Here is a 27241-nt window from a genome sequence, read left to right as displayed (position 1 = left end):
ATTGAAGTTGTCGAGGATTTCCTTTTACTGGATGAAATGATGTCCACATTTGACACCCATGGAAGCAGCAGTCAAGCAATCAAACAATATATTGTGTTGGGTAGATCTGCTGCAAAAGACCTCTTTAAAGTGTTGAAAAGCACAGATGTCACTTGGAAGACTAAGGTACACCTGGCCCAAGCCATAGTATTTTCAGTCTCATGTGCATGTAAAACCTGGACAGTGAATAAGGAAGACTGAAGAATAATTAATGCCTTTGAATTATGGTATTGGTGAAGAATATTGAGTGTGCCCTGGACTGCCAGAAGAACAAACAAATCTGTCTTGGAAGAAGCACAGCCAGAATGCTCCTTAGAGGGAGGATGGTGAGACTTCATCATCAGTACTTTGACATGTTGTCAGGAGGGACCAGTGCCTGGAGAAGGACATCACGCTTAGTAAAATATGTCAGAGAAAAAGAGGAAGGCCCACGATGAGATGGATTGACTCAATGGCTGCAATAAGGACCTAGTGACAGTTGTGAGGATGGCACCGGACCAGACAATGTTTTGTTCTGTTGTCAAGTCTCTCAGAATCAGAACCAACTAGATGGCACCTAACAACAGCAACAACATAGCCAGTCATGTCATCTGCAAACACTGAAAATGTTATTTTTTCCTTTCCAATTCTCACATCACATAATTCTTTGTCTTGCCTTACTGTACTGTACAGAGCTTAATGGAAGTGAGAGGAACAGACAACCATGTCTCGTTCTCTGTCTCAGAGTGAAAGCTTCCTACCACAGACTCACTTTTAGATTATTAAAATTTTCACTAGAATTTTCTTCAGTGTGCATTTGAGTTGATTTGTCCCCGGGATGAGCTTTTACTTTGGGAACACTTCCAAGTCTGAAACAGGGCAGTAGTTATGGATTATTTCAGAGAAAAGGAGCTAATGTTTATCCCAGGACCACTGCTCTTTATTTTAACCTTGTGGGAGAGGTTCTGCCTTCCGTAGACCGTGTGGCTGGTCACAGCTAATCAGGGATTCAGCTGTTGGATCCAAAGCCCAGGCTGTTTGTACTGCTCCCCACTCCCTGGTGGAATGTTGACATGTAACCCTCAAGTCACAAATATACCACTTTGGCCATAGATGTCCAGGAGAAGAGCTGTTAAACTGTACCTCACAGATACAGCTAACCCCTTTTCCTACCCAAGTAACCACCTGCTCCCCAGACCTCCTCCTATCCCTGTCGTCTGCCCCACCCCAGCTTTCTCTGACTTCCATTGCCGTGGAAGCAAACCTGGGCAGCCCCAAGAATCTCAAGCTGACAGGAGCCCTGCTTGCTTGCCTAAGACCTCAGGGTGCTGCCCTGCAGCTCTCCACAGCCACCCGGCTCAGCCACCCAGTGGGTACAACCTCGGCCACCATTCGGCCTCCTGCTCAGTGCCTGGGGGTGGGGAATGGAGGCTTTCCTCTGGGCAGGCTGCCAGGTCCATTGGGTAGAGCCCTCTGTGGTCTCAGCTGCCCTGCCTGAGGGCTGTGAGTCCTGGGTAGCCACACACAGCCTTTCTCAGCAGAGATCGGAAAAGAGGAGTGAGGGATGAGGAGAGCCAGGCCTCAGGGCCCAGAGGCTGGGAAAGGGCGCCCTGGGCCTGCGCCCAGTGAGAGTGGCCACCGTAATTCTCACACCCACCTTCTGTGGCCCAGATAACTACCCAAGGGTGACCCGAGAGTTTTCCCTGCAAGACAGAAAATTCTAGGGCACCAGGAACTCTCAAAACTAAGTACTTTCAAACTGTCAGAGACCTTGTAAAAGCAAGTCAGTGTTTCCTTGGTTGATTTATCACAGAGTCCCATTAAGCAAACAACTTTTTTCCCATCTTGAGTTGGGTTTTCTTTATACGACTTTGCCATTCCCTCTGCTCATCCTTGTGTGCTGGGCTGCTGACTCTCCGGAGGCTGCAGCATCCGGCGTGACCTGGGGCCCTTCGGGTCTGGTGTATTTTCACATGCTTCAGAGCATGTGGTGACATGCTCTTGCCAGTGACAAAACCAACAACAAAACAAAACCCACTGCCACCAAGTTGACTCAACTTACAGTGCTTCTATAGGATGGGATAGAACTGCCCCATAGTGTCTCCAAGGCTGCAGTCTTTAGGGAAGCACACTGCCACATCTTTCTCCTATGCAGTGGCTGGTGGCTTCAAACCACCAACCTTTGGTTAGTAGCCAAGCACTTAGGCACTGCACCACCAGGGCCCCTTGCCAGTGACAGAGAGGTGACAATGAGTATTTCCGTTTCCTATATACCTGTACCTACCACATCCATACCTTCTCAAAATTTCCTGGCACGACCTGCGTCTTCTCTCTCTGTGCTTCCATAGTGGAAAGAATGTTCTTTGGCCCTGTCAAGCTGCTCCTTGTAAGTGGATGGCTGAGGTGGGCAGTTCTCAAGCCTGAGGAGGCCTGCCTCTTTCCAAGGCAGCAAGGAGTTCTAGAAGAGGCTGGTGGTGTTCAGACCCATCCTCTGTGTGATGAATGGATGGGCCCCTCAGTTCTGGACAAGAGGGCCGTGTGCTCCCAGCCCCATCCACGGGACCCAGACCATGGGTGTGTTTAAATACTTGAAACAGCACATGTCCTCCCATAAACACCCTTTCCTGTGGTTACCTAGAAGCCCAGAGCCCAGGCCTAGGCCACATGTGATGGTCCGAGCCTGGAGAAAGGTGGGCATGGCTAACACCTCCTGCAGCTGCCTGACAGGTGACCAGAGTGTGTTTGACTCCTTCGGTCTTTGGCTGTGCTTTCTGTGGAGAAGTGCTTCTGACCCGTCTTAATGGCTGCTCCCTGGCTCTCTGGGGCATTGTGGCTTTTTCCTGAGTGGTTGGGCAAGAAGCTGCTAGAGCCTGAGGGAATGGCTGTGCTTGCAGACAATAGCCATCACTTGAGCTAAGTCCCTCAGAGGCTGCTCTGTGCATCACAAGTCACTGAGCGTGTTCACCCTCTTCTGAGGCGGCGTCTCCAGCAGTGGGCACCTGGGTGGGAAGGAGCTCACTCCTCCAGCACATGCCTGTGCAGTTGCTCTGGGGACACCACAGAGCACATCCCAAGCCACACCGCTGACATGGAGTTCCTCCCGGGCTGACCCCAGGAGACCCTGTCCATGTGTGCCCCAAGTCATGCCGGACACTGCTGGACCAGGCCCCCAGGTCAAAGGCCAGCGAGACGCAGTGTAGCCCTGGAGGCCCAGCATAGTCTGTGGGGGCGAGGCCAGTGGGAAAGCGTCCTGAGAGTCAGATGGCAGAGGGGCAGAAGACTGCTCATCCCTCAGGCTCATCAGAAGAGAGAAGCCCTGGGACAGCTGTTGAGAGCAATCAGATACACCCCTCAGGGTCAGTGACACCAGCACCCAACACCACAGTGCTGCCATCTGTATCCCGGGAGCTCTGACTGGTCCCCATTTCCTGACAGTGGGCTTCTCTGGTGTCTGGTCCCTCCTAGCACAGAGGTGCGCCAGCGTAATTGTTCCAGAAACGCATAACATTGGAGCCATTGAGAGCCATGGGGGGTGAACCCTTCTGCAGCACCGTGCTGTCACCTGGAAGAGGGCTGTCTCACAAAGCAGAACATGTTTCTGCCACTTTATCCACTTCACCGTTTAGGAGTGTCAGCTGGACATACTTTCACCCTTCTTAATCACTCTGCCATGACATCACTGTCTGTGGGGTCTGCTGTGCTGTGCAGTGCTGTTGGTCCCAACACCGAGAGTCCCTGAGTGCTGCGTGTTTCCACTTGACTTTACTGAGGACCTGCCCCATCGGCCTTTGCCACCACCTCTATAGGCAGTTGCTTCTTTTCCACCGTGAGCACAAGGCCATGTCAGTGTAGGAGCTTGGTGGGAGAGTAGAACCAGGTAGGAGGCCAAGTCGAGTCATCCAAATCGTGGGTCAGGAAGTGGAAAGCCTCTTGGGGGAGAACAAACAAGGGATGTTCCTGGGGAGGGGGACATCCCTGGAGTTGTGTGTTAGTGCCTGGCGGGCACCCTGGAGTTGTGTGTTAATGCCTAGCGGGCACCCTGGAGTTGTGTGTTAATGCCTAGTGGGCACCCTGGAGTTGTGTGTTAGTGCCTGGCGAGGGACGTCCCTGGAGTTGAGTGTTTGCATCTGGTAGGGCATGTCCCACATGTTAGCATCTGCTAGTACGTGTCCCTGGCGTCATGTGTCAGTGCCCAGCAGGGGACATCGCTGGGGTCACGTGTTAGCATTTGGCTCTGACGTTACTGCTAGCTGCTGCGGGCTCTGTTGATTGGTTGTTTCCTAGTCCTGTACCATGTTTCAGTGTAAGATTACATGGATTGAGCTCCAGGGAGATGAGGTAGTAGTGTGCTTGTTGAATTGAATTGAATTTTGTGTGCTTTTTATGTGAGGAAACTCTTCCCTAGTTCCAGTAGCCCTCCAAATTAACCTAAGCCTGTTTCCTCTCATTACTGTTCAGTGTAGATGGAGGAACAGTTAGCTGGTCACCATCTTTAATGTAATAATATTCTAGGGAACCATCATTGCGATACATCATGTTTTGCTCTAGAAGCTGAAGGAACTCTTCTTTCCTTTAGCCTTTGGTCTAGTGTATTTCCCAGCTGTTAGTGTGAACGGGGGAGCTCTGGTGGTGTAGTGCCTGAGGCACTTGACTGCTAATCAGAAGGTTGGCAGTGAAAACCCACCAGCCACTCCTCAGAAGGAAGGTTGGGCAATCTCCTTCCATAGTGATACTGCCTCAGAAACCCAAGGAGGGGTCGCTATGAGTCAGAGATGACTCTACAGCACATAACGACAACAACAGTGTGAATGAACTTGATGGAGCCACTTGTCTCCCCAAACCCACCAGTGCCAGCCTCCTGTGAGCTGTCTCTTCCCTTTGGCTTCCTGACCATTCACAGTCCAGGAACTGGTGGGTAGGGCGGGGAATGAGTATATGTCAGCTGTGCTTGGATCTTGGAGGTCTCCATTGCCCCAGAATGCTAAGAACACTGTGCAGGGGCTCAGGGAGAAAGTGTGGGAGGAAGGAACCATGGAGAACCCTAATAAAATTCTGATGGACAAGCCAGTAGGGAAGGGCATGGATCTTTAGAGTCCCTGTGTCCAAGGGCAAGGACGCTACTGCACCCTGCTGTCCACAGTGTCTGACTCACAGTCTCGGGGAGCACACTGTATTTGTTCTTTTTCTCTCCCCTCATGTTATGTCCCTGACATTCTTCTGTGTCTCAGTAACACCAGACTCTTGACGCCTTAATTTAGTGTGAAAGGTTCTCTTAACAGTAATAAATATTTATGGAACACTTGGCGACATGCCCGGCTCTGGCTCAGAGCTTCACACGAGTCTGTCATTGTACGCTCACAGGAAGAGCCCTGTGAGGCAGGCACTGGGGGTCAGGGGTGTATGGTGGACCACCCCCTGCCCTTCCTGGTTGGATGAGCACTAGCAGTCCATGCTGTGTGAAGTGGGGCTGCCAATCCATTAGGGACAACCCCTACACCCCTAGTGCACCTTCCCATGCAGGCCAGGCCAGGCCACCTCCACAGAGGCCCCAGGCCAGCGCCAGTCAGAGGCCGAGAGCAGAACCGGCAGGAGCCGGGCCTGCAGGACTCAGGAGGAAACCCTGAGAGTTGTATTATATTCCACTTCAAAGTGTAGAAAACGACCCCAGAAAGCTCCTCAGAGTGGAAGCAGGGGCCCTGTGAGGTTCTGCTCGGGCGTCTCATGACTCAGAGAACCAGTTGCCAGGTGTTTTCTAGCCTTGAACATGTAACCCTCTGCCTGTTTTGCAAATTTATTGGACACCTGCGTGGAGCATGAGGCTTCCAGGAGTGGAGATGAAGAAACAAAACCAGACCCCCTGCCATCCAGTCAGTTCCGACTCACAGTGCCCCTAGCGGACAGAGTAGAACTGCACCATAGGGTTTTCCAAGGTTGGATCCGACTCGAAGGCAGTGAGTTTGGTTTTTGTTTCGCAATGCCTAAGGCATTTGACTGCTAACCAGAAGGCTGGCAGTTCAAACCCGCTAGCCACTCCTTGGAAGGAAGATTGGACAGTCTACTTCCGTAGAGATACCACCTCGTAAACCCAAGGAGGGGTCACTATGAGTCGGAACCAACTCGACAGCAGTGAGTTAATCTTTACAGATCCGACTCGACAGCAGTAAGTTTGGTTTGTTTGGTTTTTTTTTAATCTTTATGGAAAGCAGCTCTGATGGCCTAGTGGTTTGGCTGCTCACCAGGAGGTCAGCAGTTCAACCCACCAGCTAGCTGTTTCATGAGAGAAAGATGAGGCAGTATACTTCCGTAAAGATGTAGAGCCTTAATAACCCAATGGAGGTCTCTGTGAATTGGAATCAATTCAATAGCAATGGGTTAATCTTTACAGAAGCAGACTGCCACGAAGTTCTGCAATGAAGCAGCTAGTGGGTTCAAACTGACAACCTTTTGGTTTGCAGCCAAATGCTTAACCCCTGTGCCACAAGCAGTGGAGACGGGAAAGTTCACTGTGGAAGACTGCAGCCCAGGGGGCCCAAAGGCCCAGCAGGCACAGGGCAGGGCGCCCTCCAGCAGTGCGCGGCCTCTGTAGGGGAACAGATCTCACCCGAGACGGGTGCAGATGGTGCTCCCCGCCATGACGGGCTGCCCTAGGTCCTCCAGAGGCCATGGCTGCTGTACAAACGTCTTCTTCATCCCCGGAGTCAGGAGAGGTTTCTCGAGCATCCCCATGCCCTGGAAAGGCGGGCTACCCCTGAAAGGTGGGCGGCTCTAGGAATCAGGGCTCTAGGGTCCCAGTCACCTCGCTGACTCCCGAACCACCCCGTTCACCAAGGGGACTTGGCACCTCATCCAGTTTGCTCTGTTTTGGTTCTCAGGTAGAGTTGAGGGTGGCGTCTGGAGAAGAACCAGAAGTCTTCATGACGGTTGTGAGAGCTCTCAGTGGCCCAGAGATGCTAGCAGTGGAGGTGGGGATGAAAGCCGGCTGTCTCCTTTCACCCTCATGCCCTCTGCATCCCTGAAGCAGAGAGGCTGGGGCCAGTGCTTTGTTGTGGCCTTCAGGGTCACGTGCCTGTGTTTAGGGTGGGATGTGGAGACGTTGGGGAAGCCCGGGGAGCTTGGTAGCAGCATGTCCATTTAAACCACCCTGAACCTTGTTCATAAAAACCATGTGTCAATATTTTAAAAGTCACATAGCTAGTGAAGAGTTCTGCCAGACCCAACAGACCGCATCCCAGTGGGTGAGAAGACAAGTGTTAGCTCCGTGGAAGCTACCCAAGAGGAGAGTGAACATTTTGCTCAGTCTGCTGGGTTCCATGTTTATAGTGAGGCAGGCTGCCCTTGGACAGAAGTGCTCACTTTTCAGGTAGACAGCAAACGTGTCCCGCCACACCGTCCCCCTATGTTGCATTTCTTTGATAGCCGTCTACAAGCCAGTAAGGATTTAATCAGGGCAGGTGCCGTGTGTCGTGGTAGAGGCCGGTAGAGGCCATCTGCAGCCCTGCCTGCTGAGCTTGCCTCCCTGCCTCCTGCAGGGCTGTGCCCTGCCGCTCCTGGTCCCCTGCTCTGGGACTGGGCTTCAGCCCAGAAGGCAGAGCTCGCTTTGTTCACAGCACATTCTGTCTCTGAAATGTCTTGTTTGTACCCAGCCATCTTGACACTTTGGCCCCAGGATATGGAGGTGGGCAAGCCCTATCCCCCAATCCCCTGCAGAGGAAAACTGGCCTGTCAGAGCCATCAGGAGTCAGTGATGGGTGTTGGGTGAGGGTGCTGCCGGAATCAAGCCTTAGGAAACGCCAGCCCAAGCTGAGTGGGGACAGGGGCATGGTGTGGTGGGCTGAGGGGCAGCGTGGGCACAGCTGAGAGGCATGGAAGCCCCAGGGGAGTTCTGGGGAGTCTGGGTGCCCATCACCCACCCAATAGGCCAAAGGGAGCCCCAGGGAGCAGGGATGCTGGTGGGGGAGCTGACGGGGCCGGGAGCCGGTGGCGAGAGCATGAGGGGCCCAGATTATCACAGCTGCTGGACACCAGGTCCCCCAGGCCTCAGCCCCACAGCCTGTCCACAGCCGGGCCGGGCAGGGGCTGAGCAACAAGACTTCCGGAGATTTCTCCTGAGTGTGGACCTTGGCAAGGGGGAGGATGAAGAGCGCCGAGTCCCTTCTACTCCCTTCCGTTCAACCGGGGACTCTCTGCTACACACACAGGCTGTGAGGCTTGCTGGAGGATCTTGGGCCTCCAGGCCACCTTCAGACTACAGTGTCTGCATCCTGGGGGCTTTGGCTGCATTGTTGCCACGGCCCCCACAGACAGTCCTTGACTCAAGGCCGCAGCTAGTATTCAGGAGTGGAGCGGGGTAGCAGTAGGAGAAAAAGATCTGCAAGTGACAAAAGCATGACCTTGAATGCTGACAGAACCAGAGCCAACAAGGACCTTGAACTTCTGACAGAACCAGAGCCATCAAGGACCCTGAACTTCTGACAGAACCAGAGCCATCAAGGACCCTGAACTGACAGAACTAGAGCCATCAAGGACCCCGAACTGCCAACAGAACCAAAGCCATGAATGCCAAGGTGCTCTGCCTAGAGTTGCAGGGTTCAGAGCCCCAAACTTGGACTGGGAGAGAGTAGGGTGGTAGGATGGGTCATCGTGTCTCTGTTCTCTGTTCACCAAGCAGTAGGAGAGAGGCAGAGGCAGAGCACAGGTCTGAAAATGGGGCTTCCCAGGTGGCAGACATACCCCAGCCCAGCCAGGTCAAAGGTGGCCCTGCATGTGGCCTGCCCAGCGTGGCCATCCTCAGACACGAGACGGAGGATAGCCGTGGGGAAAGCTGTGTCCCTCTGGATGCTGGAGAAGCAGGGAACCAGGTGGGGTTGGGACCCCCACTCTGCAGCCTGTGTGTTGGGGAGGACTGTAGTGACATGGCAGAAACCCCAGGAAACCCTGCACTAAGTCCCACTGTCAGCAGAGCCCCAGCCACACTGACGAGGAAGCAAGGAGCTGACAGGCTGGCCACTCCATCCTCCGGGAGCTCACAGCCAAAGGCCCAGTACGCCCTGAGGTGAAGGGCCGAATGGTGTCTGGGACCCTCGCCTGAAGCTTGGGGAAGCCACACCAGCTCCCTGAGCCGCAGTTTTTGTTCATGCAGATCTGAGGGCGGTGAGACTGGAGGGCAGGCCGACGTGGGTAAAACACCTCACGTTGCACCTGTGTGGATGCCCGCCTGACTCGGGCCCACTCCCCGCTTGGCAGCTGTGTGCACAGGGGCCTGAGCAAGACCTGTGCCTCCCTGAGCACCCCTCCCCTTAGACATTTCAGTGCCTGAACCTCATTTTTAAATCAACAGTGACCCTTCTCCCCTGTCAGTGACGGCCCGGCTCCCAGCATGGAGCCAGGCCAGGCTCTGTCATGGCCCGTGGCTGGGGAGCAAAGGACCCCGGCTGGGCAGTTGCAGCAGAGCTACTGGGGGCGCCGCGCAGCTCTGTGCCCCCTGGACCCGCCGAAGAGCCCGCCTCCCAGCTCTGCAGGGCCCAGCCGTGGCTGCACCTGGTTCTGCTCGGGGAGCGTTCTGCTGTGAGCGTGGGCCAGCGCGCCGCCCGCTGCCCTGCGCCTGCAGGGGCACAGCCCGGAGCCTCGGCTAACTTTACGCTGACAAAGGCCTTTCTGACTGTCAACCAGCTCCGCGCAAGCCCCCTCCCTCCCGCAGCCACCGCGCCTCCCCTTGGCAAGGCCCGAGGGCCTGGACTTCGGCTGCCTGGCCCCTGGAGACTTCCTCCTGAGCTAGAAAAACAAGGGCCTCACAGCTGGCCCCCACCCACTGAACCTATAGGAAGGCCCTGGAGTGGGTGGGCCTCACCAAGTAGGAAACCTGGCTCCGGCCTCACCCGCAGGGCCTGTTATGTCTGGCTCCTGAGGCCTTCTCCTCTGGGGTTTTCCATGCCTGTGAGCTGGGCCCCATTCATTTCCCTGTGGTTTCGAGGGCCCATCCAAAACATGGAGCAGGTTGCAGCGAGCCCAGGAAGAGAGGGGTCAGCGAGAGGCCCGCACTGTGACGTGGGTCGGCCCCATCGGCCAGAGCGCTCTCCTCTACATTGCTTGCAGCCGGTACCCCAGAGGACTTGGGCCCGGCCGGGGGTGGGTGGACACCCCCATCACCCGGCCCCGTGGCCCCCCTCACCCCGACAGCTCCCTCTCTCAGGCCTCCGCTTGCCACCAGCCCCACCCCAGTCCGGGCGAGAGAACTGGCAAGCTCCAGCTCGCATGTCCACAGCCTCCCTTCAGGCTGATCGCGGGGGACTTCCTGCCACCCAGCCCCTGCCCTCAGCATTTCCCACTACACTGCACCCACTGGAGTGAGCCCTGGTGGCACAGTGGTTAAAACACTCAGCTGCTAACCCAAAAGGCAATGGTTCACACCCACCAGCCACTCCACTGGCAGAAAGATGTGGTAGTCTGTATCCACGAAGATGTACAGCCTTGGAAACCCTGTGGGACAATTGTACTCCGTCCCAGAGGGTCCCTGTGAGTCTAAATCAACCCGATGACAGTGGGTTGGGTTGAGTTGGGTTTTGCGCCCACTTTGAGGTGGGGGAGAGCAGCAGGGCCCACAAGGTGGCTGCCAGCTATGCAGAAGGGCCTCACTCAGGCACAGACCCCGGGAGGGGCCCAGCAGCCGGCCCCCAGCGCCTGAGCCCACAGTGGGGACCTGCCCAAGTGGGGACAAGGCGAGCTTCAGAAGAAATGAACGTGAAGTTGACCAGGAGCAGTTCGTACCACATTTCCCAATGCCCTCCCTCCTTGCCTCTCCAAGCCCTGTGATGGCCGGGTGCCCACACAGCCTCACCTCAGTAGCTCTGCGCCCCACCTGCCTTTCTGGGGCCTCTCGCAACCCTCAGGCTTGATCAGCTCTCCCCACAACTGCTGCTCTCGTCCCGCTGCCCTACCCACCATCACCACATTCTTCTCGTTAAGGTCCCGTCAGTCCCGTCAGTCCCTATTCACCATCCTTCCCCAGCTCCCCAGGGGACATCCAGAGCTCATCTGGCACCCCAGCCTGTCGTAGGCCACCTTGTCCTCTTTTCTCTCCTCCCTTGACTCAGCCTTCCTGGGATGCCTTCTCTCCCAAGCATGTTGGATGCCTTTTTTTTTTTGTTTCCACAACCTCTGCTGTTCCATCTTCTTCGTGTGTAACTCACCCCTCTCCTCCCCATCTCTTGGGCTTAATCTTACATCTGTGGACGTCACTTACCCCTGATGAGCCTGGGCTCCTGGAGGTCAGGGAGGGGAGGCAGAGCGGCCTGTGAGCACCCCAGCTGCTGCTTCAGGGCTGTGGGACTTGGAACCAGTCACGTGTCCTTTGTACACCTTAGACTTCCCATGTATGTGGATGGATACATAGATACAGAGCAGTTGACGGTGATCCATGGCAACCACTCATGGGTGTCGGAATGGAACTGGGCTCCACAGGGCTGTCAATAGCTGATCTTCTGGAAGGAGATCACCAGGCCTTTCTGCCCCGGCGCCTCTGTGTGGATCAAACCTCTGAGGTTTTGGGGTGTTTGGGAAGGAAACATACTAGAACTGAAACAAACTGAACTGAGCTTAAACCATTGACCGCGCCAGGCAGCAGGTGGTGGCAGTGCCCCAGCCCTTCTGGACTCTGCATCAGAGCCTGCTGTGCCCGCCCTGGGAAGCCGGCTGCGGTACTTCAGTTTGTATGTCAACTTGGCTGGGCCTGGTTGAGTGGCTGGGCAGCTGGATAAGGTATTCCCCATGGTGAGACTGGTAATCAACTCCATGGTGGAATCTACTGTGAGCAGCTGAGTAGCTGCCTTAGGGATGTAGTCTGCTTCCCGTATATAAGGGGAAGCCTTGGGGAATGGTCTCAAGCTTTTGGCACGCTTGGACCCACGTAGCTGTGTCGTTATTCGGCAGCTTGCCATGCTCTGCCGACCTTGGGACTTAAATGGACTTGAATTAATGGCCTGCCATGTGCCATTTTATTTGTCAACCTTGGGCTTGCTAGCCTCAGCAGCCAGGAGCTGCCTGAGTGAAGAGATGCCTCTGGCTTCAGTGGGCTGGGAACAAGAGGTGGAGCTAAAGCCCAAGGTCAAGGGGCTTTCACCCAGACCCTAGAGCCTGGCACTTTGAACTTGTACTTAAAGCCTCCCAACTATGAGAGAATAAACTCCTGTTTGTTACGGCCATCCCCTTTGTGGTATATTCCTGTCAGAGCGGTACTAGGGAACCAGAACACCTGCCTTCTACACAGAGGCACTGAGCATGAGCACTGTACCAAGCACCGTCCTGAAACCGGGGGATCCAACCCTGGGCGTGGTGAAGGGAAATGGGGCTGGTGATCAAAGAGGTGGTGGCAGTAGTGTCAGGACTGTGGTGTAGTAGGAGGGTGATGCATGTGGGCTAGGCACTTCATGCTGCCCCCCTAGAGGCAGAGACAACTCCAAAACAGAGATGGGAGAATAGGGTTCCAGGTCTCCAGCCACAGGGACAGCAGGGCAGGGGATCAAGAGCCCCAAGCCACGGGAGTTCAGTGGGGCTAGAGTGGAACTCTGGTGGCGTAGTGGATAAGGCATCTGGCTGCTAACCAGAAAATCAACGGTTCAGACCCACCAGCCACGCTGGAAGGAAGAGGGGGTGATCTACTTCCATAAAGATTTACAGCCTCGGAAACCCAACAGGGGTCACCATGAGTCGGAATCAACTTGATGACAGTGGATTTTGGGTTTGTGTGTGTGTGTGTGTGTGTGTGTATGGAATGGAGTGGGGTAGGCGGAGCTTCATGCGGAGAGATAAACCCAGGCCACACCCCAAAAGGCCCCGTAAACTTCATCCAGGAGGTGGAACTGTCACAAGGGCAGCTGTCTGCCATGGAGGGGCTTCCGATAGGAGAGGGGCTGGCCAGGTGTGCCCTTGAGGGAGAATGCCCCAGCTTCCGTGTGAAGGAAACAGGAACGGGGTTCGAGGCAGGAGACCAGCTGGTAAAGATGAGGCTGGATGAGAGTGGGTGAGGGGACAAAAGGAACTTGTAGAAGTCTTGCCTGCGAGTTCAGCCCAAGTCCTAGAGTTGGGGCCTGCAGGCCAGCTTGCACGATAATCAGCCAGCACAGGCAGGAAGCCAAGCACTTACAGGTTCCATCTCATTTCTCAGGTGAACAGAGAGTCAGAGAGGTTGAGGGGTTTCTCTGAAATCACACAGCTGGTGGCAGAACTGAGGTTCAGGCCAAGCGGCCGAGCTTGTCTCAGCTTCTTTCCAGATGGCCATGCCCGGTGCAACAAAGACTGGCAGTCTTTCACAGAAGGGGCAGGTGATGCCGTCCACTGCCCTTGGAGCCGCTCTCTGACACCTGCTGTGTCTACAACAGCCCTTCCTGGACGTTGTCTTTTAAGGAGCTCCCCAAACAGGCTCCACCGTCAAATAGCCAGAACCACCCCATCCAGTCGCTCCCTCTTATATAGTCCCGCTGCACGTTAGCATCTTCAAGGTGAAGGGATAACTTGTAATTAAAAAGATACACAACTCCAGCATTTCTTATATACTAATACTTATCTCTTTAGGTACACATCTACTGACACACTTTGGGGAACACTGTTGTGACCCACAGTGGTCCTCACTGTGCACAGGAATGTGTGTGAGTGCGTATTGTAGGCTGTCATGGCCCTTACCTGCTGGGCGGATGGCCTTGCCGTGCACAGGAATGTGTGTGTGAGTGCGTATTGTAGGCTGTCATGACCCTTACCTGCCGGTCAGATGGCCTTGCTGTGCACAGGAATGTGTGTGTGAGTACGTATTGTAGGCTATCATGACCCTTACCTGCTGGGCGGATGGCCTTGCCGTGCACAGGAATGTGTGTGTGAGTGCGTATTGTAGGCTGTCGTGACCCTCACCTGCCGGGCGGATGACCTTGCCGTGCACAGGAATGTGTGTGTGAGTGCGTATTGTAGGCTGTCATGACCCTCACCTGACAGGCGGATGGCCTTGCCGTGCACAGGCATGTGTGTGTGAGTGCGTATGGTAGGCTGTCATGACCCTCACCTGCCGGGCGGATGGAGACTCTGATTCCTTAGGGCTTGCTCAGGTCCTCCCTGGGATGGGGACCTCACACCTGTCGCCACCTCACCCGCTCTGCACCCTGAAAGCTAGATGAAAGGCAGTGGGTTCAAGTGATGTGAGGAGTTGCATCCAGGCAGCCCCCAGCTGGCCGTGCCACTCAGTGTCTGTCACAGCAGAGCCCGCCCGGACCTCCAGAGTCTGGGCCACAGTGGCTCAGGAAAGACCAGGGCCCGTCTCCAAGGGCTCAGCTAGTTCTTCTGGAAGGTGGTCCTTGCCAGCAGCCATTCCCAAGCGCCTGTTAGAGCAGGTATCAGGCAGTTCTGGCATGGCCTGGCGAGAAGGCGGGCACTGAGGGCAGGTGCCCGGCAGGAAGAGGCCTGGGAGCGGGGAGCAGGCCTAATGCCTCTTTTTCCTCTTCCTTTGGGTGTGCAGTTTGCTAAACTCCCCACCCCAGCCCCTCTGGGCATCATCCTGCAGTTGGTAGCCGGCCTGTGTGCCCATGAGGGTGCCTGCAGAGGCGAGGAGATGGGCTGAGGGGTGCTTGTCTGCCTGGAGGGTCTACTGGCAGGAGCTTCTCTCCCCGTCACACCTGCTCCACTGCCTGACCGAGAAGCCCACAGCCCAGAGCTACCCTGTGGCTCAAGGACAACACTGAACTGGGGGCCCCAGAGACCTTGGGCCACAGGGCCGCGGTTTCTAAATGTCAGGCTCTTTCCTGCTCAGAGAGGTTCCTGGGTTCTAAGGTCCCTGCCACGTCCCAGGTCTCATAGGAGGAGATTCTAGAGGGCTCCCTGCTGGCCTGTCCCAGGAATTGGCCCATGGGATCACCTAGTGAAGCCTAAGGAAGGGATCCCCTTGACAGCCCCAGAGGAGCTGCAGGCCTGGGTCAGCCCGTTCCCGCCCTCCTGTAGGGCCTGTCCCCATTTCTGAGGGGAATCCTGAATCCAGTGGAGCTCCAGCCACTGGCCACTTGACTTTGCCCGGCCCTTCCTGGCACGCTCCACAGGGGACCGCACCCTGACTGCTTCCAGCCATCAGGAGCAAGTGATGACAGAGGCCAGGTTGTGTTCCTGCTCCCATCCATCCTTCGACCACCTGCTGCTCTGAGGAGGGTCTCAGGGACCGCTGTTGTAGGCACCTGCCAGTGCCCAGGGAGTGGGGCCCTCATGCTGGCTGGCCCTGTCCCCATTTGGTGACACGATCCTTCAGCTGGGTGTAATGCTAGAGGTCTCAGGACTGTCTTCGAGAAGGTCCCCCAGGCTGCTCCGGGACTCCCATCCCTGTGTCACAGAGGGGGAGCCGGGGGACTGTCCAAGGTAAGCCTCTGAGGAAGCTTAGACAGGCTTTACGTTCAAGGTTAAGATTGTACTTGGTTCACTTGTTTAATCAGGCTGCAGGTGACTCGTAGGGCTGTGGTGGGGTCCAGGGAGGACAAGTAGCAGAGTAATTGGAGAAGCAGCTGGTGGGGGGGGGTCATCGCCACCTGAGCGTCTACTCATTGGCCTGCATGCACCCCTGCACCTGCCCTGTTGGCGTCCTCACTTAGCCAAGGCTGTGAGAGGTGAGACGGGAGAGCAGCCCCTGCAGGACGGAGAGCCCCCCCCAGGGTTCCAGTCCTTTGACCTGTAGTAGGGGGGAGGGGACAGGTCAGGCCGAAGCAGCCCCACCCTGCTACTTTGCTGCTACTTTGCTGCCATGAAGGAGCTGGTGGCACAGTGGCTAAGGCATTTATTTGGCTGCTAACCAAAGAAATCAGAGATTGGAACCCACCAACCACTCAGCTGAAAAAAGATGAGGTCTGCTTCTATAAAGATTTACAGTCTTGGGGATCCTGTGGGGCTGTTCTGCTCTGCCCTGTAAGGTCACTAGGAGTTGGGATGCACTCAGTGGCAGTGGGCTGGTTCTTTGGGTGTTTCTGGCGCTTGGCCTGGAGCTCCTGAGGCTGCATCGCTCAGCGGCCCTGCTATGGAACCATGCTGCCACCTGCTGGCCACACTGGCAAACTGTGGTTCCAGGTGGTTCCCCAAAGTTATAGATGTTGCCTAGTCTAGGGCAGGAGCTCTGGTGGCGTAGTGCCCAAGGCACTTGACTGCTAATCAGAAGGCTGGCAGTTCAAACCCACCAGCCGCTCCTCGGAAGGAAGATGGGGCAATCTACTTCTGTAGTGATACTACCTCAGAAACCCAAGGAGGGGTCACTATGAGTTGGAAATGACTTGACGGCACATAACAGCAACAGTCTAGGGCAGTGACTGGCACAAAGCAATGTTTGTTGAGTGACTGAAAGTTGACTGGCTGAATGAATGAGTGAACGAACGAGCTAGCAAACAAGTGACCATCTACTTTGGGAGCATTCAGGCTGCGATGGCATGTATGTGTGACCAAGAACATCAAGCCAGACGTGTGGAACAGGGACTGGGACGCCTCAGCGATTGACGAGACCTAAACATGAGTGAAGAGAGTCGAACAGTGACTGTAGTGCAGTGGCCTCCCGTGGTGGCCAAGTGGTGAGGCAGGCAGTAAGCACCCAGGAGGGACAATGAGGCGGGCCTCCAGCCGGGTCTGTGGGACGGCTTGGGAAGCAAGGGGGTGAAGAAGCTACAGGGCGTGTTGGGAGTTCATGAGCTGGCCCTCATGGGGGAGCGTCGGGGAAGAGGAACACAGCCCCCAGGTATGGAAGGGCCTGGGATAGACCGGCCCAGCGCCCGCTCTTGAACAAGTCATTCCAGCACCCTGTGAAGCAGGCGGTTGTTTTTCCTCTGCTACATTGGGGAACAGTGAGGATCAGATAAGCTATATGTCCAGTTCCCACAGCAAGGACAGCCTTGGCTCTCGTGAGATTTGGTGCTTGGTTTTTTGGGTTTTTGTTGTTGTTGTTGTTGTTGTTTTTAATTAGGATTTGGGTGAAGATTTACAGAGTAAATTCACTTTTCATACAGCAGTTCACATATACTTTGTCTCATGTCATTGACCAAAATTTACAATGCAGCAGCTCCCCTCCCACTTCCTCCCCATAGTTACCTCCTCCCAGTGTCCATCCCTTCATACCCTTCTGCACCCTGAGCTATCTCCCTGTGCATAAGCAGCCCTTCCTTCTCCCATGATTGTTGTCTCCAGGGCGTGTGTCTACTTGAGGTAAATGTTTAACTCACATGCCTGTACTTTGTTTGGCTGGAAACCACAGTTGTGGGTTCAATTCCAGACCTGAAGGGCAGCTAGGGGCCATAGTCTCAGTGGTTACACCAGGCTCTATGGTGCTTGGGTTTTTTCAGCAGGAACTGGTGTGCATACGGACAGATTGGGGGTGAGAGGTGGTACCATAACTCAGCGGGGAACAGAGCGCTCCCTAGTCCATGTGCTGGCTTTCCTGTGTGGCAGGAGGACCAGCCTAGCCTTGCAGTCCAACCCCACGGGAGCAGGGCTGTCCCCTGAGCCTGCACCACCCTCCACAGGCTCGTGGAGGAGCTCATGGTCCTGGCCAACGCGGCGGTGGCCCACAAGATCTACCGCACCTTCCCCGAGCGGGCCCTGCTGCGCCGGCACCCCCCGCCCCAGACAAAGATGCTCAGTGACCTGGAGGAATTCTGCGAGCAGATGGGGCTGCCTGTGGACTTCAGCTCCGCAGGGGCCCTCAACGTGAGTGCCGGGCAGTGGGGCAGGTGGGCAGGCCCTGGCCGTGAGACACACCCCTTAGCAGGACTGGATGCAGGGAGACCACTCAAGGCTGAGCTGTGGGCAGGGAGCCTGGGGCCAGCAGTGGACCCCGTGGCTTTCAGTGTGGGGCAGGGGTTGTTTGAAGCCAGGGGATGTTTGTTACAGTAAATGGTTTGAAGTGCCCCCTGCCGGGAGCTAAGCCTCTTGGGACCCAGAAATCCATGGCCTTGGCTCTCTGATCCCACTGGATGGAGACTGTCCTCACCCATATTCCCAGTGTGGGCAGAGGGGTTCTCTTCAGACCAGTCAACTGGCCTGGTCTCAGCAGCAAGCCAGGGCCCTTGGAGCAACTCCAGGTGGGGCCCCTCCTGCACCCACCCTGTGACCTTCTGGGCAGGGCTGGGCCACAGTGGGCCTGTCCTAACACCAGGTATCGAGTGGTCAGTGGGTAACAGGGCCCCAGAACCTCTCCTGAGCCTGCCTGCTTATCACTCAAGGGTCCTGGGTTTGTTTCTAGAGAAGTCTGACAGACATGTTTGGAGATGACAAGTACTCTGTGGCCCGGAAGGAGGTGCTCACCAACATGTGTTCCCGGCCCATGCAGGTAAGGAGGGGCCTAGCGTGCCCTGACCCCCAGGCACACACAGCTCTTCCTGCCAGTTCTTCCACCCTAACCGGTGTGGCTGAGGCATCTAACCTTTCACTTAGGCGGCTGGGGCGGGGGAGTGTCACAGGGCCAGCCCAAGGCCGATTCCCATGAGGTGGAAGTCAGACATACCTCCTCTCTCCAACCTTTTTAACAGTTCTCCCGCCAGTCGTCCTTCCATGTCACTCTCTACTTTTCTGCTGGGTCTGATAATTCGTGACAGTGGCCACACAGACCTCACAGGCAGTACTCACAATTAGGAGGTTTGTCAGGGAAGTAACAAGTTATGATTCAGCACATAGATGTTCCATCCAGACAGCTGCCTCTCAGCTGTGCCGCAGGGAGGCCCCTCTCGGACTCTTGGCCCCTAGGGCGTCTTGGGCCAGCCTGGCCTCTGCCCTGCTCAGGCAAGTATTACCAAGCTCTTAGCTCCACCGGTAAGTGCCCAGAGGCACCCGCTCTGGCAGCCAGCCTTCTGGCCAGAGGCCCTCATCTCTCGCTCCGCAGGCCGGGAGGCTACCCTCGTGGGCCAGCCACACCTCCCGCTGGTCTCCTGCTGCCGTGCGTGCTGTCCTCACCGTCTCCTGTGCTGCACTCTGTCTCCTGGGTCCAGGAGGTTCCCAGCACAGGGACCCTGGGTCCAAAGGACAGCCTCTCCCCCTGTCTCTTCTTCTCGGTGATAGTGAGGCCCCCTCTTTCCACCTCCAGGGTACCGTGTTTTAAGCCTAGTGGGACAGCAAAAACTGACCAAGCCCTTCATCAGGGTTACGTACAACTTATTTGCATGGTCCCACCCCCACTTCAGCGCCATGCTCTTTATTTGCATTAGCAGCAAACTCCAATCCCTTTGGGCCCATGCACCTTATTTGCATAGTCCCACCCAGTCTGTTGGTGGGAATTGCAAGACCATGGCTAGAAAGGCCATATGAAAGTTATCCAGCGCAGTGCACCTGGCCTGGCAGCCTCCCTTATCTGCCAGGACAGGAGAGCATCAGGGCCCCAGCTGAAGGCCCCCCAAGGGGAGGGGAGGGCACGCCCAGGCAGCACCTGGGACAGGGGCCCTGGGCTCCCAACCTGTGGCCTTCTGCTCAGAGTGTGTCTCATCTACTCCACGGTAGCGGTCCCAGGGACTGCTTAGGGGCTGGTGCGAGCCCCATCTGCTGCCTGCCTGTCCTCTGGGTGCCGGTCTGCGTGGCTAAAGGCAGGGAGCCGTTGAGAGTAGACAGCCTTCAAAGCCCAGGTCCTGGCTGCGTGCTGTGGTCCCTCCATCTGGCGGAGGGAAGTGGGGTCTGTCAGGAGTCCGGAGGTGGAGGAGAAGCTGTCTGGAGCGGGCTGCCGGGCCATTCCTCTACCTCCTCAGCAGCACCGGAGGGAAGTGGGCCAGACCCACCTGCCTGGGCCTGTGCTGGTGGCCGGGAGGGGGCAGGTCACAGCCTGGGGTCTGGACAGATGGGCTTGCTCCTGTCCAGCCCTCCGAGGGACTGCATGTCGGGGGAAGGGAGCCCCTACAGTGGACATAGGCCAGCAGGAGCTGGGACTGTCAACGGGGCCAGCTCTGGGCCCCAGCCCAGCCAGGGGACAATGACACATCATTTTTCTGTCACTCGGCAGATTCAGTCTGTTCACAGCTTGTTTCAGCGGGGCGCATTTGATTTACGTTCTGATGCCTCATTGCTCCGCCGAACAGAGCCACTGGGGCCCCATTGGGTCTGGCTGCCCTCATCTGTCCCCAGTTGCAGGCACAGAGGGGGGTGCCTGTAACCCAGACTGCCGACACCCTGCCCTCTGGTTGGCTCCAGGCTGGCCTAGCACAGCAGACGTAACAGCCCTGGATTTCCAACCCTGCCTCTGCCCTCCCCCACCCCAGCCTCTGAAAACTGCCCACCTGGTGGTCAGAGTGGCCCTGGAGTTCCGTCGTCCGAGGCTAACGGGCAGGAGGCCTGGAGGATCTGCGGCACATGCATGAAAGAGAAGAGCATGGGGTCAGACCCCACTGCTGAGACTAGGGGCCAGGGCTGTCTGGGGTGCTCCCCACCACCCCCTTCCACAAGCCAGGAAAGGGGCCAAGCCCTCTGTCCTTCTCACCCACCTCATCTGGGGAACTGGGCTGCCGCTACGAACAGAGCTAGAGCGTGGCTGGGAGTAAAGGCAGCACCCACCTTCCCCAGCAGCCTGCCCCGGCCATAACCCAGGGCCCAGCAGTATCTGGAAGGGAAGCAGGGGGGAGCTGAACAGGTCACCACCAACCACGCCTAGGTTCCAGGTCCATGTGCTGTGAGTAACTGGAGCCAGCAATTGGTTTGGCTCAGCACATGGAAGGGCATTACCATGTGAGGGTGTCAACGTGTGGGTGTAGGGGTGTGAGTGAGGGTGTCAGTGTGAGGGTGTACAGGTGTGTGAGTTGTGGGTATGAAAGTGTCAGTGTGCAGGTATAGGGTTGTGAGTGTGTAGGTGTGTGAGTGAGGGTATCAGTGTGAAGGTGTGCAGGTTTGTGAGTTGTGGGCATGAGGGTGTCACCATATGGATGTAGGGGTGTGGGGGGGTGAGCAAGGGTGTTAGTGTCAGGGTGTGCAGGTGTGTGAGTTGCAGGCGTGAGGGTATCAGCGTGTGGGTGTGTGAGGGTGTCAGTGTGAGGGTGAGCAGGTGTGTGAGTTGAGAGTGTCAGCATGTGGGTGTAGGGGTGTGAGTGTGTAAGTGTAAGTGAGTATCGGTGTGAAGGTGTGCAGGTGTGTGAGTTGCAGATGTGAGGGTGTCAGCCTATAGATGTAGGGGTGTGAGTGTGGATGGGCATGTGAGGGTGTGCAGATGTGAATTGAGGGTATCAGCATGTGGGTGTAGGGGTGTGTGGGTGTGTGAGTGACGGTGTCAGTGTGAGGATGTGCAGGTGTGAGCTGTGGGTGTGAGAGTGTCAGTTTAGAGGTATACAGGTGTGCAGTTGTCTGGGTGTATGAAGGTATCAGTGTGAGTATAGGAGTGTAAGGGTGTGAGTGAGGGTGACAATTTGAGAGTGTACAGGTGTATGAGTTGAGAGTGAAGATATCAATGTGGGTGTAGGAGTGTCAGGTGTGTGTGTGCAGATGTGTGAGGGGTCAGTGTGCAGGCATAGAGATGTGTGGCTGTGTGACTGTACGAGTGGGTGCAGAGGTGTACAAGTGTATGAGTGTCAGTGTGCGGGTTTAGGGATGTGCAGGTGTTATAAATGTGTGGGCATATGAGGGTGTCAGTATGCATATAGGTGGTTGTAGGGAGATGCAGGTGTGAAAGTGTCAGGGTGTGGGTGTAGGGGCAGCAGGGACCCTCACCTAGCTACACACACATAGACCACCTGACAGTGGGATCCAGCCCCCTGTCCTCATGCCACAGGGTGCTACCGGACCCCACCTGACCCACCCCCACCCCAGGACCAAGTGAGGCCAATCCACCCACACCCAGTCCAGTATCTTGGGGGTCCTTCTGTCCTCAGCAGAGGCAGATTGGACCCTTGCAGGGAGGCTGCACCTGCCTCCAGCAGAGAGGGCTGGGAGCAGCCCTTGCTTGGCTTCATCTGGTCTCCTGGCAGCCCCTGGCTGCTCTCAACAAGAAGGGCCCTGCCTACTCAGGCCCAGCTGGCTGGGCTCAGCTGCCTGCGGCCTATGGGCCAGTCCCTGCCCAGCACCCACTGGGAGGATGGGGCTCCTCCGTGGACAAACCCCAGCTGCCCGCGTGGCCCTGAGACCTACCCTGCCCCCAGATGGCGCTGTACTTCTGCTCGGGGGTGCTACAGGACCGCGCCCAGTTCTGGCACTACGCCCTCAATATGCCACTCTACACACACTTCACGTCCCCCATCCGCCGTTTCCCCGACATCCTGGTACACCGCCTCATGGCTGCCGCACTCGGTAAGGACGCATGCTGGAGGCCCTGCAGGATGGGCAGCCGGGGCCTGGAGCATGCACTCTGGGGGTTTGTCTGCCTGGGCCTCCCGGGCCCCACCTGGCCCTAGGCCGGGGCGGCAGGGACCCTCATCTAGCCTCACACACATAGAGCACCCATCAGTGGGGTCCAACCCCCTCTCCTCAGGCTACAGGGCGCTGCCAGACCTGGAGCCCGACGTCCTGCAGAAGCAGGCCGACCACTGCAATGACCGCCGCATGGTGTCCAAGCGCGTGCAGGAGCTCAGCACCGGCCTCTTCTTCGCCATCCTGGTCAAGGTGCAGCCACTGCTCTGTCCCCCCCAAGCCCCTTACCTTCCTCCCAGCACTGACCCCAGGATCCCAGGGCCATGGGCATCTGGGTGGGCTTGGGAAGAGCCTTGCCCAGGCCTGTGGCCTAGCAGCTGCCCACCACCCTACAGGAGAGTGGCCCCCTGGAGTCAGAAGCCATGGTGATGGGTGTCCTGAACCAAGCTTTCGATGTGCTAGTGCTGCGCTACGGGGTGCAGAAGCGCATCTACTGCAACGTGAGTGCCAGGTGGCGGGGTGTCTTCCTGGGGCTCCCCTTGGAAGCAAGACACAGGCCAGGCCAGCCACTACGGAAAGCCGTCCTCTCAGACATCCATAGTCTAGCCTCCCAGAACTTAGCACATGCCAGTGCCCCTGCCCCCCCGACACACACACACACGGGCACGCCTCTGCAGCATGGGGTGGCAGGCAGGGTGGCAGCATCGCCCTCACTGGAGGTTTACAAGTGGTGGGGTGACAGTGCACCCCTCGCTCAGCTGTGAGCAGCCCCCGACATGGCTGCCCTGCCCTGCTCCCGCCCCCAGCACCACGTCTGCCTGGTGGGGGGGGGGGTGCTGCAGGACCAGGACCAGGCTTGGGCCTCATCCCCACGGCCCCTCAGTCATGACTGTCCGTGGCAGCGGGCAGGGAAGCTGCCAGGACGTTTGTTGGAGGTCAGCTGAGAGTGGCCCGTGGCTGCTCTGGAGACACCTTCCTACAAGGAAGGGACCAGTCAGTCCTGTGGTACGTACTGCCCCATGGGCACATTTGTTTAAGGTCATTTCCAAGGGAGTTGGTGCCTGTGGTTAGCAGGTGCACCACCCAGTCCCTGCCCTGGCTCTGAATTTCCACATGCCCAAGGCCCTTAGGGGCGGACAGAGCCAGCACGTTACTTGGGATAACCGTGGTGTGATAAAATGGAGCAGAGAGAAGAAGAGCCCAGCCCACCAGAATTTGTCAGGGTTCTTGTCCCCTGGTGCGCACAGGCCCAGCACCAGCAGGGGGCAGCAGCCTCCAGCCTCACTGCGTCCTGCTCTCTGCCCCAGGCCTGCTCAGGCAGACCGCCTCCACCCCACCCCATAACACCTCAGCCTCTGTCCCTTGGTGCTTGGTCATCTCAGGCCCTGACTCACCTCTGGTGTCCCAGCTGGGGCCTCCTGACATGGCCAGAGGTGGGGGGAGTTGGCAGGGACGTGGCCTGCCCAAGATGGCGCAGCAGGCCTGGCACGGGTGGGCCAGGCACAGGGCCGCTGCAGGCCACCGGACTTGCTGGGCCAGGGGGTCTGGGGTGGCACCCAGGGCCCAACAGGGTGCTGTTGTGTGTACCCCAGGCACTGCCCCTGCGGAGCCATCACTTCCAGAAGGTGGGCAAGAAGCCAGAGCTCACGCTCGTCTGGGAGCCCCAGGACGTGGAACAGGAGCCAGTGCGCCAGGTCAGGCCCTGCGGGTGTGGAGGGCGCAGCTTTTCCCGACACCCTGTGTCCGTGTTCACCCCAATTCGGGTAACTCCTCCCATCCCCTGGGCACACTCCACATGTCTGCCATCTCTCACCCAGCCCCTCCCAGCCACTGCAGACTCTGGCAACTGTCACCAGAACCGTCTCCTCTGGGCCCCTACTTTCTGCCACCCCTTTCCTCCCCTGGGGACACCCCTGAGGAGAGGTGGGTCTTTATTTCTCCCTCCAAAGCGAGGGTCTTAACTATTGGGGTCCTTTTGAGAATCTGATGAAAGTTCCGGACCTTGTTTCCAAGAAACCGTCTCTAACCATCTTCCCTACAATGTGCTCTGAAGGCCGAGCCAACCTCAGGTTGTCACCTGCCATCTGTGAGCATCGCTGTACGCCAGGCTGCACCAAAGCCCTTGCCTGTGTGTCCCCTGCCCCATTAGTTCTCACCGGCCCCGGGCATCATCCCTGGAGCAGGCCCAGCTCACAGGGCAGCAAACGGAGGCTGAGTGGGTCCCACGGTGTCCTCACTGCACAGCTAGACCGCAGCGGCAGAGCTGGGCTCTGGGGACAGGCCCGCCCATCCTGTCCCCTCAGGCCCGTCTCACTAGGGGCCCTGCTCTGCCGCAGGTCATCACCATCTTCAGCCTGGTGGAGGTGGTGCTGCAGGCCGAGGCCGCTGCCCTCAAATATAGTGCCATCCTGAAGCGGCCGAGCTCCGAGAGCGCCCCAGGCCTGTGGGAGGAGGAGGAGTCCGACAGCGACCCGGAGGCCTGAGCCTGCCAGCCGCCCACCCACCCTGCTGGCTCTTACCAAGAGGACCTTCTGACACCAAAGGGGATTTTTACGTTGTTTGGTTTTTAACAACTCAGGGGTTTGTTTTTATTTTTATTTTTTCATTTTATTTTACTTTTCCAGCTCAGTTTTTAAACGAACTGGAGGAACGTGTGTAGGGCTGGACCAGAGGGCCGGGGGCCCAGCCAGTGCTCACCCAGCCACAGAGGGATGTGATCCTCAGAGGCCAGCCCCCTTCCCCAGGCCTTTCCTGCCCAGGAGATCAGCATCATGGAATAAAATGAAGTGTGAAGTGATATGTGGAATGTGGGTGCCACGCGGAGGCCCGGCTGAGTGCCCCCTGCACCCGGGGTAGGGACCAGGCTCCCACCGCTCACCACCGAGGGCTCAGTCTGCAGCCCTGCTTGCTACTTCTGGGGTCACCATCCTAGCCTGTCCTGTCAGCTCCACCATGATTCAGAGCCGTCCCCACGCAGACTGCGCCTCGTTCTGGCTGATTAAAAACATAATTAGTATGCAGGAAAGGGGCTCGCGCTCACCCCGCGCTGTAGCTGGGGCCATCGCACCCCCACCACTCGCTGCCTCCTGGCCCCATGTGGCCATGGGAGGGGGTGGCTCGTGGGTCCTGAAAGCACCCTCACCCCCAGTCCCTAGACCCCAGCTCTGTGCCACCGTGGACACGGCTCCCTCCCCCCATGGCACCTCAGTGCCTCCAGCCCCAATCTCTGTGCCCTGGTAGCAAGAAGGAGCTGAGGACAAGCGATGCCAGACCCTGCTGGAGGTGGGGAGGATGCTCAACTTGGCCTCTCCAACCCGGGAGGGAAACGGGCTCCAGGTGGCCCCGCTGGGCCTAGACACCTGCCAGCGTCCTGCACCCCCCCCACCTCCAACCATCCTACAACCCAGGGACAGAGAGGCCGGGCCGCTGGGCAGCTCTCCCCGAGCCGGCCCCTCCTCAGCCTGTGCCCCACAGCCGGCCTCTCCTCAGCCTGTGCCCCACAGCCGGCCTCTCCTCAGCCTGTGCCCCACAGCCGGCCTCTCCTCGGCCTGTGCCCCACAGCCGGCCTCCCTGAGAGCTGCAGACAGTTGAGCAGCGCCTCTGTGACAAAGGGCCCGGTCACTGCGCTGCGTCCTGGGCGCTGAGCATTAGCGAGCTCATTGACTCCGGTTACAGTGGACCTTCTTCAAAGAAAAATGCATCACGGAACCTCTGTCAGGAGAGACTTCAGTGATTACGGTTGTCCCTCAGGCTGCCGTCCGTCCTCCACCCACCTCCAGGCTGGGGCTGTGAGGAAGGGAAAAGGCATCATTGTTCCTGTCCTCAGTTCCTTTTCCTTCCTCTGGCCCCTCAGGCCCCCCAACCATACTTATCCTGCCCGTGCTGCCAGCCCCAGGTGTCCCAGGGCCACCATCCCCTCTCCTGCCACCAGAGCCTTCTCCTGGAACCAAGTTCCTAGAAAGGAAGATGGGTGGGCCTCGTGGTGTATTTGGGTGAGGGACAAGGCTCTGGGTGCTTCCTGGCCTAGCTGCCTGACCGAGAGTCCCAAGGACAGACAGCTGGCCCTGTCCCCCGAGCACCACCCACCCACCCTGCTGTTAGTCCCTGAGGAGTAGCAGCCATGTTCTCAGCCCCACAGGCCCAGGCACTCCCTGCTCCCTGGGGTGGAGCAGAGCCCCCATGGCATGGGGCCCCTCAGGGAGCAGAAGGTCAAGAGGGCTGGGGTCCTTTTAGCCAGCATGTACAGACGCCCCCTCCCTGCTGTCCCAGCTCCCCTGGGCCGGTCACCACAGAAGGTCTTTACTGTCTGTACTTGCTTGAATGGCAGGTGCTGGGCTTGGAACTTCCCCAGACAGATGCCCCTCACTGATGCCTCCAGGACATGGGGCACCTGGAGCCATGGGGCCAGGGCAACCCTGAGTCCACCCCATCAGGCCACTGGGAACTGCTCCCAGGAAGGAGGCAGGTGACATGGTGGTTGCCCAGCCAGGACCAGGATTCAAGTGCTGTTCCCCACCACACCCCACGACCCCACAGACTCAAAGCAGTGGCCTCAGCCTTCCTCCCACTCAGCTAAAGTGGACTCTTTCCCCTCCATTCCCTCAGTCGACATCATCAAGTCTGTGCAGGGCGTTGGCGGGACAGTGGCCTTGTGTCCAGGGAGGGAGACCACCCCTCCGCAGCCCCACTCTGAGGGGACAGGAGGCAGTGAGGCAATGAGGAGAGCTCGTTCATTCTCCCTGCTGCCCCACAGCAGCCATGTGCTGGCCCAGCTCAGCCGCCCAGGGCAGGGCTGTCGTTTCTGCTCTGCGGGGACTTTCTTGAGGTCACCTGGGGGTGGGGCACAGAGGTAAATAATGTCCCTACGTGGCCAGGGTAGAACTGGTACCACCCGCAAAGGTCTTCATTCTTAGGAGCTCTGGTA

At 57.4% G+C, this 27241-nt stretch overlaps 1 protein-coding gene across 1 annotated transcript in view; it reads left to right on the top strand.

Moving 5' to 3' along the window:
- The window catches only part of DIS3L2 (DIS3 like 3'-5' exoribonuclease 2), a 418510-nt gene extending 393710 nt beyond the window's left edge, over positions 1-24800 (top strand). Inside the window, exons 14-20 of the mRNA XM_007943808.1 lie at positions 17532-17715; positions 18251-18337; positions 22110-22257; positions 22439-22569; positions 22713-22817; positions 23910-24011; positions 24654-24800. Of these exons, the coding sequence (XP_007941999.1) occupies positions 17532-17715; positions 18251-18337; positions 22110-22257; positions 22439-22569; positions 22713-22817; positions 23910-24011; positions 24654-24800 (904 nt within the window). The remainder of the gene's footprint in view (positions 1-17531; positions 17716-18250; positions 18338-22109; positions 22258-22438; positions 22570-22712; positions 22818-23909; positions 24012-24653) is intronic.
- The last annotated feature ends 2441 nt before the right edge of the window (positions 24801-27241 follow it).

This window comes from Orycteropus afer, unplaced genomic scaffold (genome assembly GCF_000298275.1).
Source record: "Orycteropus afer afer isolate SDZICR_OR568_19922 unplaced genomic scaffold, OryAfe1.0 scaffold00006, whole genome shotgun sequence".
In the NCBI taxonomy this organism is placed as follows: domain Eukaryota; kingdom Metazoa; phylum Chordata; class Mammalia; order Tubulidentata; family Orycteropodidae; genus Orycteropus; species Orycteropus afer.
This window is presented reverse-complemented; position numbering and strand designations above follow the sequence as displayed.